The 18,006-nt window shown below is 37.6% G+C and overlaps 1 protein-coding gene across 1 annotated transcript; it reads left to right on the top strand.

Annotated features, from left to right (window-relative positions):
* The first annotated feature begins 1,322 nt into the window (after nucleotides 1-1,322).
* Nucleotides 1,323-17,060, top strand: LOC109199692 (zinc finger protein 726-like). Its single transcript, XM_025910604.1, has 4 exons — nucleotides 1,323-1,344; nucleotides 5,631-6,227; nucleotides 7,525-8,017; nucleotides 17,041-17,060. The coding sequence occupies exons 1-4, from the start codon at nucleotides 1,327-1,329 to the stop codon at nucleotides 17,058-17,060; spliced, it is 1,128 nt and encodes a 375-aa protein (XP_025766389.1). The 5' UTR covers nucleotides 1,323-1,326.
* Nucleotides 17,061-18,006: the final 946 nt, after the last annotated feature.

The raw sequence follows: 18,006 nt of genomic DNA, 5'->3' as shown, positions 1-18,006 counted from the left end.
GGACCAGGGGTAAAGGGATCAATAACAATTAAAAATTAATAATTTACAGTTTGATGATTTAAAGTCTCACACACAACCCCTGGAAAGGGGAGGGGGACATGCTTCTTTCAAATAGAGCACATTTCATTCATAATGTTGTAAATCCAAGCCCATTATGTATTCATGATTTGAATACTGGGTTGTGTGAAGTCCCAGAAATAATCCTTAGACAAAGTGAATCTGTGAACTAAGGTGTAGGTCTGTTAGGTTAATTGTGGTGATACTCGAGTTGGGGGATTTGTGTTCATACTGGAGTGCAAAATTAAAACGGAATATTTATAATGTAATTTCCAAAACTTGCATATGATCTGCAATTTGTAGCAGATCTACTGACTGTCACAGAGCAGCTGGAGCAGTCTCAAATGGAGGTCAGTCCACTACTGCCACCTGTGGCCAAGTGCCATAGCCTACTACTAGATTAACTCGTGACACATCTGCACCTGTTTCTATGACCACATTGAGTAGAGTCTGAGTGGCTGCACTTACACTGGTGCATTCAAATCTACCCACAAACATATTGAAAGATGCAATGTGGATTGTCAAGACTCAAACCAACCATTAAGCAAAGACAGCAGGGACATCACTTGTTTCTGTTTTATTATACAGCCAGATTTACTTGTGACACACATGTGCAGCTGGCTTTATCACCTATTTTGAATTTGTTTCAAGCACAATACATTTGTAACTTTCAGTGTTTTCAAGTCTTCCAAAAGAAGAAAATAAAAAAACCTTCAACTACATGACATGCAATTGTGTATTTGTTTTCACCTTATCATACACTTGAAGTTTTACAAATCACCACTCCTTTTGTTAATATCATTTCAGTCTCAGACAATCTAGTTTTTCTTACAGAGATTGAATGCACCTTCTGCGGATGGCGGTACCACACAGTGTGCGTGGACTTCCCCTGTACAGAAGGCAACTACAAATGTTGTGAATGCTAAATAAACAGAAACAAATGATCTCTGTTGTCTTTGCTTAATGATTGGTTTGAGTCTTGACAATCCTCATTGCTGGCATTGCATCTTTCAATGCCAGCAATGCCAGGTATCAGTGCTCAAACCTTTTGTGTTTGTTTCCAATAAGTTGCCCACCTCGGGAAACAAAAATGTGTTCTTTTACTTGTCAGATGAACATATGAGACACTTTGACTCTTCAGTGCAGTGTGGAGCCTAACAAAGATCTGTTTTGTGTCCCAGCTGATCAGCAGGAGGAGAAGAGTCTGACGGAGCAGCAGAGGAACATTTTCAGCTACTTGGACTCAGCTCAGCCACTACAGAGAAAACAATGAGCTCAACACAGAAGGTGACAGACAGAGCAGGGCGATATGACCAAAAATATTTATCACGATATACATTTGAAAATTTGCGATAACAATATAACTGATGATATAATTGACACTAGACAAAGTACTTTACAACTCCACAACTTTATTAAAAAACCCATCAATGTATTTTCACTTAAACAAGCAGCTGTTTTTTATGTGCATTAAAGTTATATAAAAATTTAACAGTGCAAATGCAAATTCCTTGCTGACAGTTTAACCAAAAGGCATTTCCAGTGGAAATTGGCTGACATATCCTGAGCATAACCATGTATAATATCCACAAACTTAAAAAGAGGTTATATAGTCGTGGCCAAAAGTTTTTAGAATTGCATAAATTTTGGAAATTGGAAAAGTTGCTGCTTAAGTTTTTATAATAGCATTTTGCATACACTCCAGAATGTTATGACGAGTGATCAGATGAATTGCATCGTCCTTCTTTACCATGAAAATGAACTTAATCCCCCAAAACCCTTACCACTGCATTTCATTGCTGTCATTAAAGGACCTGCTGAGACCATTTCAGTAATCGTCTTCTTAACTCAGGTGAGAATGTTGACGAGCACAAGGCTGGAGATCATCATGGCTGTAGCCCAATTCAGGTTCTGCAGCTTTAAAGTACGCAGCCTCAACGGTCCTCAAGGGCCACGTACTCAAAGACCGCTAAGGCCAGAAGTGCGAGGCTTGTAGGATTGTGAAATGGGACGGTCTAGCCTGCTTCGTTCTGCCCAGGTTGTCTAGCAACCATGATACTAACATCTGGAAACGTTTCATACAGCTTTGTTTGACAGAAATGAAGGAGAACATATTTTGTTCATTTGTTTCTACATGAGCTCTGTGTGATTTAATAAGTATCTGAGGCTGAGACCACAGGACTGTAAAACATGATTGTTGAGCTTCATTTCTGTACTGAACAGTCATTTAACATTAGTTAGTAAATAACAATTAGCTAATGTTGTTCATGAGACTAAAGTCATCGCACTTTAGTAATGTAAATATAATATGGCCAATATTATAGTTATTATATTCATCACTTCACTCAAAGACAAGTATCTTTGACAGTGTATATATAGGTGTATTATATATAAGAGACAAATGTTGTTCGTTTAATTTGTTGGCATTACTAAATTTGGCTCAATGCTTACATATATGTGTAAAAACAAAATGTACGAGCTGTGATAAGTGTTGGTGATAGAATGAAGAGTAGACTGATATATTAAATATTCCTTTATTGGGTGAGAAAATCAGACCATGTCATAACTGCTTTAATTCATACAGAATAGATATCAGAGCCTTAAACAGGCTGACTTCTGCTAAATGGGTCAAACTGGGCAGAAAGTATACAAACACATAACATCCTTATAGAATATGATGTAGGGCTGGGCGATATAAACGATATACGATAGAAACGATATAAATTTGGCCGACGCTAGAGATTTTGACTATACCGCAATATCGCGCATGATGATGATGTCATCAAGCTGCGCCTGTTTTGGTCGAAAGCATCGCAGCGGATACAACCATTATCATCTGCAAATTATGCTGGGCGACAATAATCTGAGTTTTTCTCCTGACTGAAGTTTGCCCCGTGTATAGCATCCTGCTATGCGATTGTATTTGTCCCTGACCACCAGAATCCCTCACGTTAACTTTTATCGAGTGGAAAAAAAGTTGGCGTTCATCCTCCAGCTTCACTGTGCTAATGTTATGCTAACATAGCTGTGTCGCTAGCGATCACGTAGCACAACATTATATACCAGCTAGTCCAACTTCAGTAACCCTGCAAACGCCACTGCTGTTTCGTTTTCCGTCTTCGTTTATGTTGGAAGTGGTAGCAGAGCTGTACGTTTTAATTAGTTTCAAAAATCTCTCAGTCAGAACATGGTATGTCATGTTTAGGTGAAAACTAGCGAGCTAATTTCCTGTTAACTTCTAACTCCGTTAAATTTAATAACTTCTGTTTTTATAGATGCCTGGATGTTAATTGTTACACCTGGTAAAGCAGCAACGCTGATGATTTTATTAAAGATTAAGGAATTTAGACCGTTTTTAACTCTCAGTGTTCGTTTGACTTTGGGACCTGAAAAGGACGGAGTTTTGGACCCAGATTACTCCGCGAAGCTCCTCACTACTGCAGCCGTAATGCTCTGACAATCCATCAAGCAGTGCCGCTTACCAAAGTTGTACTAAAACATTTTTTAACAGATTTCTGCACGCCAAAATCGGTTCGAGGTCAGTAAGCACAACCAGAATTCATACATAAGGCACACTCTCGAGTTTTGAGAAAATTAAAGGATTTTAAGTGTGCTTTATAGTGTGGAAAATACGTTATACAGAAGAAAAGAATATATAAAGCATATGATGCAACAAACACAGCAGTGCTACTAATCCAAAATACTTAGCTGAGCTGAGCTTCATAGAACTGAAACAAACATTTATTTTTAGCTCCATTTTGCTGCTGAAACATACTTTAGGTTTCTGAATATTAAACTTGTTGCTGCCTTTCATAGTGTGTAACTTGAAGGCCCTGAGTACTTTCTCCCACACTGAAAACACTGGGATGATAACATTATTTGAACATTACCTAATAAGACTGATTCAGGACAGACAATTACTTATGTTAAACTTTCCTAGCAGTCCTTCACAAACAGGGAACAGTCTGTCCATTCTCTCCATCTGTCAGCTGCTGCTGGCTCTTCCTCCTCCTCTTCCTCACACACTGCTGAGTTTGTCCTGGTGGATCATCAGGGGTGCAAAGCCTCACAGATGATGTGCAGCAGTGGGTCCCTCAGTCTGTCCTCACTCTGGACACTTGCAGTTGTCACACATGGAAATCAAATGTGTGATAAGCTGCAGGATTCAAACACAAGTGTAACTTATAAATACATGTTCATACTTTTATTCCACAATCAGAGAGAAAGAAACAGAGAGAGAGTGCAGGACAGACAGACAGGTGACAGTCTCAGGTGTACACACTGCTACAAAACAGCACAAGAGAAGGAGGATTTAGTGTTTGTGTTATTACGAGTGCTAAACAAGAAGAGTTCCCAGATGGTGCAGTGGACACATGTGTGACTCCTGTGATTAAAGCATCTTTCTTTCAGCTTAACGAGTGAACCGTCAGCTCGTTCAAACACACGTTAAAGTCCGTTTGGCTCCACACCACCGAACAGAGGCAGCAATATAACATAGCTAACATTAACAGTGCAGTGAATCCTGCTTGTGCCGTGATATTCAGGACTGCAAACCGAGCAGCATCACTGACTTTCAGCTTGTTGTGTTTGTGGATATATGACTGACTTTAATTACGCATAAAATCATCACATTCTCTGTAAGATTAAGGTCGACCAGCTGGATCCTGACCAGCTATTCTATGGCTTACTTGTAGTTATAAAGAAAGCAATTCTGTTAAACACACCACATTTATTCTGCTCAGCTGCAGTATCCAGATGAAATACATAATGATATTACACGATTTTCAACAAACTGCAATTTAGTAAATGCTCGAGTTAAAAGTAACTTTTTGTAAAACTGTTATATTTAGAGCAACTTTTAAGTGGAATAAATTGCCTTATAAAATTAGAGAATTAGCAACTATTCAAAACTTCAATTAACACTTAAAAGTCGATTTACAGAACTTTTAGTTGTTGTAAATATTGTAAGAGATGATTTGTTTCTGAAATTGTGTCTCAATGTTATTGATATTATTATCATTATTATTATTATTATTATTATTGATTGCTTATATTTTAATTGTGAAACCTCACTGTGGATGTAAGAGCCAAATTATGTTGATATTTTGAATCCACTTTATTTTATAATATTTTATGTGATTGTATTTGACGGAAGATGAGCAACATCTGTTGTGGAAGCTAATGGGGTTCCTTTTGAATAAACAACAAACATAGGATTTATTATCAGTAAATGATAATATATACATCTATAAAAATTATAGAAATAGGAAACAACAAAATAATATAAATTATAAAATAATATAACTGTGTGTGTGTGTGTGTGTGTGTGTGTGTACAATCAGGAGGGATGGGCATGATTTTAGTGTTTGAACTGTCATGAATTATTTTTAGCACCAGGTTGGATGTAATGTGTTAGAACTACCAGCAGGTGGGGATAAGAGACCTTTAAGGTGTTTGGTGCCACACTCCACCTTCAGGTTTAAAACTAGTGTTAATGGAGGGAGTTTGAAGGTTGAGTTTGTTCCACGACTGCATTTCACTCACTGCCTCTGTTTGTATCTCTGTCACTGCAGGACCAACATGGAGCGAGAAGTCAGCGCTCTCAGGAGGCCGACAAACCTCACAGAAGAAAGAGAGAGAAAACATACACCTGTGACGAGTGTGGGAAGGATTTTACTGGGAACGCTTCACTAAAACGTCATCAGGTCATCCACACTGGAGAGAGACCGTTCAGCTGTGACTTATGTGGAAAGTCTTTTTCCTTGAAGGGTAATCTAAAACAACACAAACTCATCCACAGTGGAGTTAAAGCATACAGCTGTGATCAGTGTGGCAGAGCTTTTACTCACAGTAACAGCTTACAGAGTCATCTAGTTACCCACTCTGGAATTAAGGCATACAGCTGTGACGAGTGTGGAAAAACTTTCAGCTGGAGGGGAAACAGAAATAGACACCTACACATTCACACCAGACATGATGTGTACTGCTGTGAACAGTGTGGCAAACAGTTTATAACTCACACACAGTTGCAACAACACATGTTTACCCACACTGAGGGACGACCTTATAAATGTGACCTGTGTGAGAAGACTTTTAAAGCTCCACAGTACCTGACACGACACCAACAGATCCACACCAGAAAGAGACTCTACAAGTGCAGTTACTGTGAGGTATGTATTTATATTGTTATCTTGTCATTTTAACACACACATGTTTCTGTTTCTTTTTTCTTTTTCTTTCTTTTTCTTTTTTAGTTATTTATTAATAAACGACTTATGTATATATATGCCTGTATATATTGTACTATTCTTAGTTAGTGTATTGTCTGTCTTGTTAATGTCTTTATTATGGAGCACTGTAACAAACAAATAATTTCCCCTAGGGATCAGTAAAGTATTCTGATTCTGATTCTGATTCTGATTAGCCTGACTGTTTGGAACAACTCTGCTCATTAAACTGTGTTAGCATGTTAGCAATTCTACTGCATGGAAAAGCAGCTCTTAGGCTATGTTCACACTGCAGGTCTTAATGCTCTATTCTGATTTTTCGATCAAATCCGATTTTTTTTGTCTGCTTGTTCACACTACAATTAAAATGCGACAGCAAACGCGCTCTAGTGTGAACGCTCAAAGCGGCCCGCATGCGCAAAAGAAGACGTCACACACAACTCGCTCTGTTTAGACCCAGAGCAAACAATTATGTTTGACTGATGGCCCTTAATATAAAGACTTCGGACTTTACGTTTCCCAATTTTTGCTTTAAGTTATTTTTTTTATTTACATAATAATGTAGATAACCTAATAATGATCCTTATTGCTGTTTTAGAGGAGCGGTGCTTCAAAGGATAGTTGCAGATTTCTGTCAGAATCTGCAGATTATACAGTACCAATAAAATGTTCACGTTTCTCCAACGTTGTCTTCCCAACAGTTTCACTAACATCTACACTGGATGGCCAGGAAGCGTTCACGATGTCGTCTCGGGCGCTTCTCCGGCGCTGATAATTGGCGTCTGTCTTGTGTCAGTGACGTAAAAGACGGATTTAATGCGACATGACTGTTCAAACAGCAGTCGCTTTCTAAAACATCGGATATGTATCGGATTCAGTATCACATACGAAAGTGACCCAGATCGGATTTGAAAATATCGGATTTGTGCCGTTCACACTGTCATACCATGATCGGATACGGGTCGCATAGGGTCAGAAAGATCGGATTTGATGCGCTTTCACCTGCAGTGTGAACGTAGCCTTAGTGATTATTCAGATGTTCATTTCAATTATGATTTTAGTATTACTGTAGTATTATGGTGGTAGTATTGTAGTCATTGCAGCCCAGTAAACTGAGTGTGTTAACTGAAACAGTAAAATGTAATTGGACGTCTGCAGAGATGCTCTTTATTTCAGGCGACGTTCAGGATGAAAGTGTTGAAGGACTGACTTACACTGTCTTTGTGTCTTTGTTTCGAAGCAGAGCGACACAGATGGATCCAGTTCTCAACCCTGTCATCACCGTGGTGGTGGGAAAGACTTTCATTGTGACCTCTGTGGAAAAACTTTCAGTCGGCAAGCTGACTTAAAAATACATCAACGTAGACACACTGGAGACAAACTGAAATACTGCAAAGAATGTGGGAGAAGCTTCACCACATCAAGTACATTAAAACGACATGAACTGATTCACAGTGGGGTTAAAAAGCACCACTGTGATCAGTGTGGGTCATCCTTCACCACTGCAGGTCAGCTTAAAAAACACAAACGAGTCCACACAGGAGAGAAACCATACAAGTGCAGACACTGTGACAAAAGTTTCTCACGATCACATCATCGTAACAAGCATGAACGTACACACATAGAAGGAAACTACAGCTGTGACCAGTGTGACAAGAGCTTCAGGAATCTCAGATCATACTCTGAACACAAACGATCCCACGTTACTAATAAACTGTTTCACTGTTACCAATGTGCCAAAACATTCACCTCATTGTCTGCTCTGTGCAAACATCAGCGTGATCACTCAGGGCTGAAATCACTCCCATCACTGGATCACAGTGAATCTGAAGAGACAGAAAGATCCTCTGGTTTCAGTGTAGACTCAAAAAGCTTGAGATCAGGCTCCACAGAGTTCAGATAGAATCATTTAAACTTGTGTTGAACTGAACTGGTTGCTGGGCTGAACTTCTACATAATACAGATTTACATGGGATCTTATTTTCTGTCGTTTTACTGAGTCAGTTTTGTCCTTTTTTCTCTGTCCTGGTTTTGCTCGTCTGTAAATAATTGAAACTCAGTCAAATAGTTCATTGTTCTCCAGCAAAACGTTTTGGAAACTCATGTTTAACCTTTAAAACTCTGACATGTTTTAGCACACAAGGCTTCATCAGGGAGTTCACTCATGATGATGGCCAGAGGGGCCGATGGCGTGACATGGCAGCCTCGCTTCTGTCAGTCTTCCCCAGGGCAGCTGTGGCTACAACTGTAGCTTGCCTCCAGCAGTGTGTGAATATGAGAGTGAATGAATAGTGGAATTGTAAAGTGCTTTGCGTGCCTTGAAAAGCGCTATATAAATGCAATCCATTATTAGTGTGAATGCTTGTAAAAGCATTCACAGTATAGTTGTTGTAATCTTTATTAGTGTGAATGCTTGTAAAAGCATTCACAGTATTGTTGTTGTAATCTTTATTAGTGTGAATGCTTGTAAAAGCATTCACAGTATTGTTGTTGTAATCTTTATTCTATTTTATTATTAGTGTGAATGCTTGTAAAAGCATTCACAGTATTGTTGTTGTAATCTTTATTATTAGTGTGAATGCTTGTAAAAGCATTCACAGTATTGTTCTTCTAATCTTTATTATTATTAGTGTGAATGCTTGTAAAAGCATTCACAGTATTGTTCTTCTAATCTTTATTATTATTATATCATATTCCGTACGTTTTTTGGTATCTATCTCCTTCAAAACCGTTCAACTTAGAAAAACCATTCAAACACCATTAGATTCCTCTTCTTTTGGACATGACTGCTTCTATTTTTCTCATTTATAACATTTATATTTTTAAAATTATTCAACTTTTTTCAACAAAAATTTCCCATGTATTTCAATGGGGAGACCCTTCAAATCCTCATTCAACTTACTCATTTTTAAACTCCTACTACTTCAACATACGTTGACATAGATCCACCATTCAAACTTTAAAACGAAGACAAGACATTCAACTATTCAACTTGTATTTATCTTTTCAATATCTATTATACTTTTTCTTCAGTTCCAGTTTAAGTTTCATGATGTTTTTTCAGCCGTTTCAGAGTTTATAATGGGTGTGTATGGGACGGAATGTTGGGGCTAGAGTGAGACAGCTGAACTGCTAGAGTGAGAGGAGCAAAAAAATCAATCTTAAAATCTTTTTTAAAACTGCTGCTGTGTCCACGGTGTTTGGTCTACAGGTATGATTTTACCCTCAAAACGTAGCCATCGCTGTCCTCTTTCATCCAATGTGTTTACTATTGTACTAGGTGTTATGGTTCTTTCATAAATGTCACCAAAGCACAGCCTCCTCCCTCCAACTCCTCCATAGACTCTAATGTTAAAATGGCTCAGAAGGTTCGTTTGAAAATCAGAAGAGCATGGTGTTTTTACACTGTCACCACGTCCATATAATAAACTCCACAGGCATGAAAACTGAGAATTAGGTAGACTGGACATTGCTGCCGCTCACGGTGAAGGAATTTCGTCAATAGGACCTGTACTTTTCATTTGGGAGCGATTTGTTTGGGCCTGACTTTTCTGTTCATTTTAAGCAGCAAAAGTGAGGTGCATGTCTGTGTGCGTGTGTATGGAGCCCCTGGCTCAGTCACTATAGCAACCAGGCTCACACCTGCCTGCCTAACGAGCTCTCTCTCACTCTGCCAAGATTCATCTTGAACACTTCTCTTTCAACAGCTGCTGTGTCCACAGTATTTGCCCTACAGCCATCATTTTACCCTCAAAATGAAGCCATCGTTCTTCTCTTTCCAACAGCGTGTCTTTCAAAGCTCAGAGATGTAAACCTTTAAAACTGTGTGGATCCAAGTGGAGTGATCATATTTTAGTCATTCAGTGATTCAAAGAATATGAACTTTTAATATTCATTCAGATGTTTTCTGACTCTAAATAGTCTTTTCTCATTACTTAGGTTTTTCTAATTTACATTTAAAACATTTTCAGCTCTTTTCCAACTTCTTCTGTGTGGATTTCAGCTTTTAGCAGTTCAGCACTTTTGTTTTCAGGTGAAAATTTCTGTATTTTTCATCTCATTCAACATTTTTAACTTAAAATTCAGCAATTAATTCTTTTCAGTGCATATATTCAGATTCAAGCATTCACACTGCAGTTTCTTCAGAAAATGCACTTTCTAGTTCTATTTTATTATCTATTCCGTACGTTTTTTGTACTGTATCTCCTTCAAAACCGTTCAACTTAGAAAAACCATTCAAACACCGTTAGATTCCTCTTCTTTTGGACATGACTGCTTCTACTTTTCTCATTTATAACATTTATATTTTTAATTTTATTCAACTTTTTTCAACAAAAATTTCCCATGTATTTCAATGGGGAGACCCTTCAAATCCTCATTCAACTTACTCATTTTCAAACTGTATCTACTTCCACATACGTTGACATAGAGCCACCATTCAAACTTTAAAACGAAGACAAGACATTCAACTATTCAACTTGTATTTATCTTTCCAATATCTCTTATACTTTTTCTTCAGTTCCAGTTTAAGTTTCATGATGTTTTTTCAGCCGTTTCAGAGTTTATAATGGGTGTGTATGGGACGGAATGTTGGGGCTAGAGTGAGACAGCTCAACTGCTAGAGTGAGAGGAGCGAAAAAATTAATCTTAAAATCTTTTTTAAAACTGCTGCTGTGTCCGCAGCGTTTGGTCTACAGGTATGATTTTACCCTCAAAACGTAGCCATCGCTGTCCTCTTTCATCCAATGTGTTTACTATTGTCCTAGGTGTTATGGTTCTTTCATAAATGTCACCAAAGCACAGCCTCCTCCCTCCAACTCCTCCATAGACTCCAATGTTAAAATGGCTCAGAAAGTTCCTTTGAAAATCAGAAGAGCAGGCTGTCTTTACACTGTCACCACGTCCATATAATAAACTCCACAGGCATGAAAACTGAGAATTAGGTAGACTAGACATTGCTGCCGCTCACGGTGAAAGAATTTTGTCAATACGACATGAACTTTTCATTTGGGAAGGATTTGTTTTGGGCTGACTTTTCTGTTCATTTTAAGCAGCAAAAGTGAGGTGCATGTCTGTGTGCGTGTGTATGGAGCCCCTGGCTCAGTCACTATAGCAACCAGGCTCACACCTGCCTGCCTAATGAGCTCTCTCTCACTCTGCCAAGATTCATCTTGAACACTTCTCTTTCAACAGCTGCTGTGTCCACAGTGTTTGCTCTACAGCCATCATTTTACCCTCAAAACGAAGCCATCGTTCTTCTCTTTCCAACAGCATGTCTTTCCAAGCTCAGAGATGTAAACCTTTAAAACTGTGTGGATCCAAGTGGAGGGATCATATTTTAGTCATTCAGTGATTCAAAGAATATGAACTTTTAATATTCATTCAGATGTTTTCTGACTCTAAATTTTCTTTTCTCATTACTTAGGTTTTTCTAATTTACATTTAAAACATTTTCAGCTCTTTTCCAACTTCTTCTGTGTGGATTTCAGCTTTTAGCAGTTCAGCACTTTTGTTTTCAGGTGCAAATTTCTGTATTTTTCATCTCATTCAAAATTTTTAACTAAAAATTCAGCAATTAATACATTTCAGTGCATACATTGAGATTCAAGCATTCACACTGCAGTTTCTTCAGAAAATGCACTTTCTAGTTATTATATCATATTCCGTACGTTTTTTGGCATCTATCTCCTTCAAAACCGTTCAACTTAGAAAAACCATTCAAACACCATTAGATTCCTCTTCTTTAGGACATGACTGCTTCTATTTTTCTCATTTATAACATTTATATTTTTAATTTTATTCAACTTTTTTCAACAAAAATTTCCCATGTATTTCAATGGAGAGACCCTTCAAATTCTCATTCAACTCACTCCTCTTTAAACTGTATCTACTTCAACATACGTTGACATAGAGCTACCATTCAAACTTTAAAACGAAGACAAGACATTCAACTATTCAACTTGTATTTATCTTTGCAATATCTGTTATACTTTTTCTTCAGTTCCAGTTTAAGTTTCATGATGTTTTTTCAGCCGTTTCAGAGTTTATAATGGGTGTGTATGGGACGGAATGTTGGGGCTAGAGTGAGACAGCTGAACTGCTAGAGTGAGAGGAGCGAAAAAATTAATCTTAAAATCTTTTTTAAAACTGCTGCTGTGTCCACTGCGTTTGATCTACAGGTATGATTTTACCCTCAAAACGTAGCCATCGCTGTCCTCTTTCATCCAATGTGTTTACTATTGTACTAGGTGTTATGGTTCTTTCATAAATGTCACCAAAGCACAGCCTCCTCCCTCCAACTCCTCCATAGACTCTAATGTTAAAATGGCTCAGAAGGTTCGTTTGAAAATCAGAAGAGCATGGTGTTTTTACACTGTCACCACGTCCATATAATAAACTCCACAGGCATGAAAACTGAGAATTAGGTAGACTGGACATTGCTGCCGCTCACGGTGAAAGAATTTCGTCAATAGGACCTGTACTTTTCATTTGGGAGCGATTTGTTTCGACCTGACTTTTCTGTTCATTTTAAGCAGCAAAAGTGAGGTGCATGTCTGTGTGCGTGTGTATGGAGCCATTGGGTGCAGTCACTATAGCAACCAGGCTCACACCTGCCTGCCTAACGAGCTCTGTCTCTCACTGTGCCAAGATTCATCTTAAACACTTCTCTTTAAACTGCTGCTGTGTCCACAGTGTTTGCTCTACAGCCATCATTTTACCCTCAAAACGAAGCCATCGTTGTTCTCTTTGCAACAACGTGACTTTGAAAGCTCAGACATTTAAACTTTTTAAACTGTGTAGATCCAAGTGGAGGGATCACATTTTAGTAATTCAGTGATTTAAAGAATATGAAATTTTAATATTCATTCAGATGTTTTCTGACTCTAAATTTTCTTTTGTCATTTCTTAGGTTTTTCTAATTTCCATTTAAAACATTTTCAACTATTTTCCAACTTCTTCTCTGTGGATGTCAGCTTTTAGCAGTTCAGCACTTTTGTTTTCAGGCGAAAATTTCTGTATTTTTCATCTCATTCAAAATTTTTAACTTAAAATTCAGCAATTAATTCATTTCAGTGCATACATTCAGATTCAAGCATTCACACTGCAGTTTCTTCAGAAAATGCACTTTCTAGTTATTATTATTATATCATATTCCGTACGTTTTTGTGCATCTATCTCCTTCAAAACCGTTCAACTTAGAAAAACCATTCAAACACCGTTAGATTCCTCTTCTTTTGGACATGACTGCTTCTACTTTTCTCATTTTTAACATTTATATTTTTAATTTTATTCAACTTTTTTCAACAAAAATTTCCCATGTATTTCAATGGGGAGACCCTTCAAATTTTTCTTCAACTCACTCCACTTTAAACTGTATCTACTTCCACATACGTTGACATAGAACCACCATTCAAACTTTAAAACGAAGACAAGACATTCAACTATTCAACTTGTATTTATCTTTTCAATATCTATTATACTTTTTCTTCAGTTCCAGTTTAAGTTTCATGATGTTTTTTCACCCGTTTCAGAGTTTATAATGGGTGTGTATGGGACGGAATGTTGGGGCTAGAGTGAGACAGCTCAACTGCTAGAGTGAGAGGAGCAAAAAAATTAATCTTAAAATCTTTTTTAAAACTGCTGCTGTGTCCACGGTGTTTGGTCTACAGGTATGATTTTACCCTCAAAATGTAGCCATCGCTGTCCTCTTTCATCCAATGTGTTTACTATTGTACTAGGTGTTATGGTTCTTTCATAAATGTCACCAATGCACAGCCTCCCCCCTCCAACTCTTCCATAGACTCTAATGTTAAAATGGCTCAGAAGGTTCGTTTGAAAATCAGAAGAGCATGGTGTCTTTCCACTGTCACCACGTCCATATAATAAACTCCACAGGCATGAAAACTGAGAATTAGGTAGACTAGACATTGCTGTCGCTCACGGTGAAAGAATTTTGTCAATACGACTTGTACTTTTCATTTGGGAACGATTTGTTTCGGCCTGACTTTTCTGTTCATTTTAAGCAGCTAAAGTGAGGTGCATGTCTGTGTGCGTGTGTATGGAGCCATTGGGTGCAGTCACTATAGCAACCAGGCTCACACCTGCCTGCCTAACGAGCTCTGTCTCTCACTGTGCCAAGAATCATCTTAAACACTTCTCTTTCAACTGCTGCTGTGTCCACAGTGTTTGCTCTACAGCCATCATTTTACCCTCAAAACGAAGCCATCGTTGTTCTCTGTCCAACAGTGTGTCTTTCAAAGCTCATAGATACAAATGTTTTAAAGTGTGTGCATCCAAGTGGAGGGATCACATTTTAGTCATTCAGTTATTCAAAGAATATGAACTTTTAATATTCATTCAGATGTTTTCTGACTCTAAATTTTCTTTTCTCATTTCTTAGGTTTTTCTAATTTTAATTTAAAAACTTTTCAGCTATTTTCCAACTTCTTCTGTGTGATTGTCAGCTTTTAGCAGTTCAGCACTTTTGTTTTCAGGTTAAAAACTCTGTATTTTCCAGCTCATTCAACATTTTTAACTTATAATTCAGCAATTAATTCATTTCAGTGCATACATTCAGATTCAAGCATTCACACTGCAGTTTCTTCAGAAAATGCACTTTCTAGTTATTAGTGTGAATGCTTGTAAAAGCATTCACAGTATTGTTCTTCTAATCTTTATTATTATTATTATTATATTTTATTATATATTCCGTACGTTTTTTGTAGTCTATCTCCTTCAAAACCGTTCAACTTAGAAAAACCATTCAAACACCATTAGATTCCTCTTCTTTTGGACATGACTGCTTCTATTTTTCTCATTTTTAACATTTATATTTTTAATTTTATTCAACTTTTTTCAACAAAAAATTCCCATGTATTTCAATGGGGAGACCCTTCAAATCCTCATTCAACTTACTCCTCTTTAAACTGTATCTACTTCCACATACGTTGACATAGAGCCACCATTCAAACTTTAAAACGAAGACAAGACATTCAACTATTCAACTTGTATTTATCTTTTCAATATCTGTTATACTTTTTGTTCAGTTCCAGTTTAAGTTTCATGATGATTTTTCAGCCGTTTCAGAGTTTATAATGGGTGTGTATGGGACGGAATGTTGGGGCTAGAGTGAGACAGCTCAACTGCCAGAGTGAGAGGAGGAAAAAAATTAATCTTAAAATATTTTTTAAAACTGCTGCTGTGTCCGCAGCGTTTGCTCTACAGGTATGATTTTACCCTCAAAACGTAGCCATCGCTGTCCTCTTTCATCCAATGTGTTTACTATTGTACTAGGTGTTATGGTTCTTTCATAAATGTCACCAAAGCACAGCCTCCTCCCTCCAACTCCTCCATAGACTCTAATGTTAAAATGGCTCAGAAGGTTCGTTTGAAAATCAGAAGAGCATGGTGTTTTTACACTGTCACCACGTCCATATAATAAACTCCACAGGCATGAAAACTGAGAATTAGGTAGACTGGACATTGCTGCCGCTCACGGTGAAAGAATTTCGTCAATAGGACCTGTACTTTTCATTTGGGAGCAATTTGTTTCGACCTGACTTTTCTGTTCATTTTAAGCAGCAAAAGTGAGGTGCATGTCTGTGTGCGTGTGTACTGAGCCATTGGGTGCAGTTACTATAGCAACCAGGCTCACACCTGCCTGCCTAACGAGCTCTGTCTCTCACTGTGCCAAGAATCATCTTAAACACTTCTCTTTCAACTGCTGCTGTGTCCACAGTGTTTGGTCTACAGCCATCATTTTACCCTCAAAACGAAGCCATCGTTGTTCTCTTTCCAACAGCATGTCTTTCAAAGCTCAGAGATGTAAACCTTTAAAACTGTGTGGATCCAAGTGGAGGAATTACACTTTAGTCATTCAGTGATTCAAAGTATATGAACTTTTAATATTCATTCAGATGTTTTCTGACTCTAAATTTTCTGTTCTCATTTCTTAGGTTTTCCAAATTTTAATTTAAAAACTTTTCAGCTATTTTCCAACTTCTTCTGTGTGAACATCAGCTTTCAGAAGTTCTGCACTTTTGTTTTCAGGTTAAAAACTCTGTATTTTCCAGCTCATTCAACATTTTTATTTTTAACTTAAAATTCAGCAATTAATTCATTTCAGTGCATACATTCAGATTCAAGCATTCACACTGCAGTTTCTTCAGAAAATGCACTTTCTAGTTATTAGTGTGAATGCTTGTAAAAGCATTCACAGTATTGTTGTTGTAATCTTTATTGTTATTATATATTCCGTACGTTTTTTGGCATCTATCTCCTTCAAAACCGTTCAACTTAGAAAAACCATTCAAACACCATTAGATTCCTCTTCTTTTGGACATGACTGCTTCTACTTTTCTCATTTATAACATTTATATTTTTAAAATTATTCAACTTTTTTCAACAAAAATTTCCCATGTATTTCAATGGGGAGACCCTTCAAATCCCCATTCAACTTACTCATTTTCAAACTGTATCTACTTTAACATTCGTTGACATAGAGCCACCATTCAAACTTTAAAACGAAGACAAGACATTCAACTATTCAACTTGTATTTATCTTTTCAATATGTATTATACTTTTTCTTCAGTTCCAGTTTAAGTTTCATGATGATTTTTCAGCCGTTTCAGAGTTTATAATGGGTGTGTATGGGACGGAATGTTGGGGCTAGAGTGAGACAGCTCAACTGCCAGAGTGAGAGGAGCGAAAAAATTAATCTGAAAATCTTTTTTAAAACTGCTGCTGTGTCCGCAGCGTTTGGTCTACTGGTCTGATTTTACCCTCAAAACGTAGCCATCGCTGTCCTCTTTCATCCAATGTGTTTACTGTTGTACTAGGTGTTATGGTTCTTTCATAAATGTCACCAAAGCACAGCCTCCTCCCTCCAACTCCTCCATAGACTCTAATGTTAAAATGGCTCAGAAGGTTCGTTTGAAAATCAGAAGAGCATGGTGTTTTTACACTGTCACCACGTCCATATAATAAACTCCACAAGCATGAAAACTGAGAATTAGGTAGACTGGACATTGCTGTCGCTCACGGTGAAAGAATTTTCTCAATAGGACCTGTACTTTTCATTTGGGAGCGATTTGTTTCGACCTGACTTTTCTGTTCATTTTAAGCAGCAAAAGTGAGGTGCATGTCTGTGCGCGTGTGTATGGAGCCAGTGGGGGCAGTCACTATAGCAACCAGGCTCACACCTGCCTGCCTGACTAACGAGCTCTCTCTCACTCTGCCAAGATTCATCTTAAACACTTCTCTTTCAACTGCTGCTGTGTCCACAGTGTTTGCTCTACAGCCATCATTTTACCCTCAAAACGAAGCCATCGTTGTTCTCTTTACAACACAGTGTCTTTCAAAGCTCAGAGATGTAAACCTTTAAAAGTGTGTGGATCCAAGTGGAGGGATTACACTTTAGTCATTCAGTGATTCAAAGAATATGAACTTTTAATATTCATTCAGATGTTTTCTGACTCTAAATTTTCTGTTCTCATTTCTTAGGTTTTACAAATTTTAATTTAAAAACTTTTCAGCTATTTTCCAACTTCTGTGTGAACATCAGCTTTCAAAATTTCTGCACTTTTGTTTTCAGGTTAAAAACTCTGTATTTTCAGGCTCATTCAACATTTTTATTTTTAACTTAAAATTCAGCAATTAATTCATTTCAGTGCATACATTCAGATTAAAGCATTCACACTGCAGTTTCTTCAGAAAATGCAC

This window comes from Oreochromis niloticus, linkage group LG9 (assembly GCF_001858045.2).
Source record: "Oreochromis niloticus isolate F11D_XX linkage group LG9, O_niloticus_UMD_NMBU, whole genome shotgun sequence".
In the NCBI taxonomy this organism is placed as follows: Eukaryota; Metazoa; Chordata; class Actinopteri; order Cichliformes; family Cichlidae; genus Oreochromis; species Oreochromis niloticus.
This window is presented reverse-complemented; position numbering and strand designations above follow the sequence as displayed.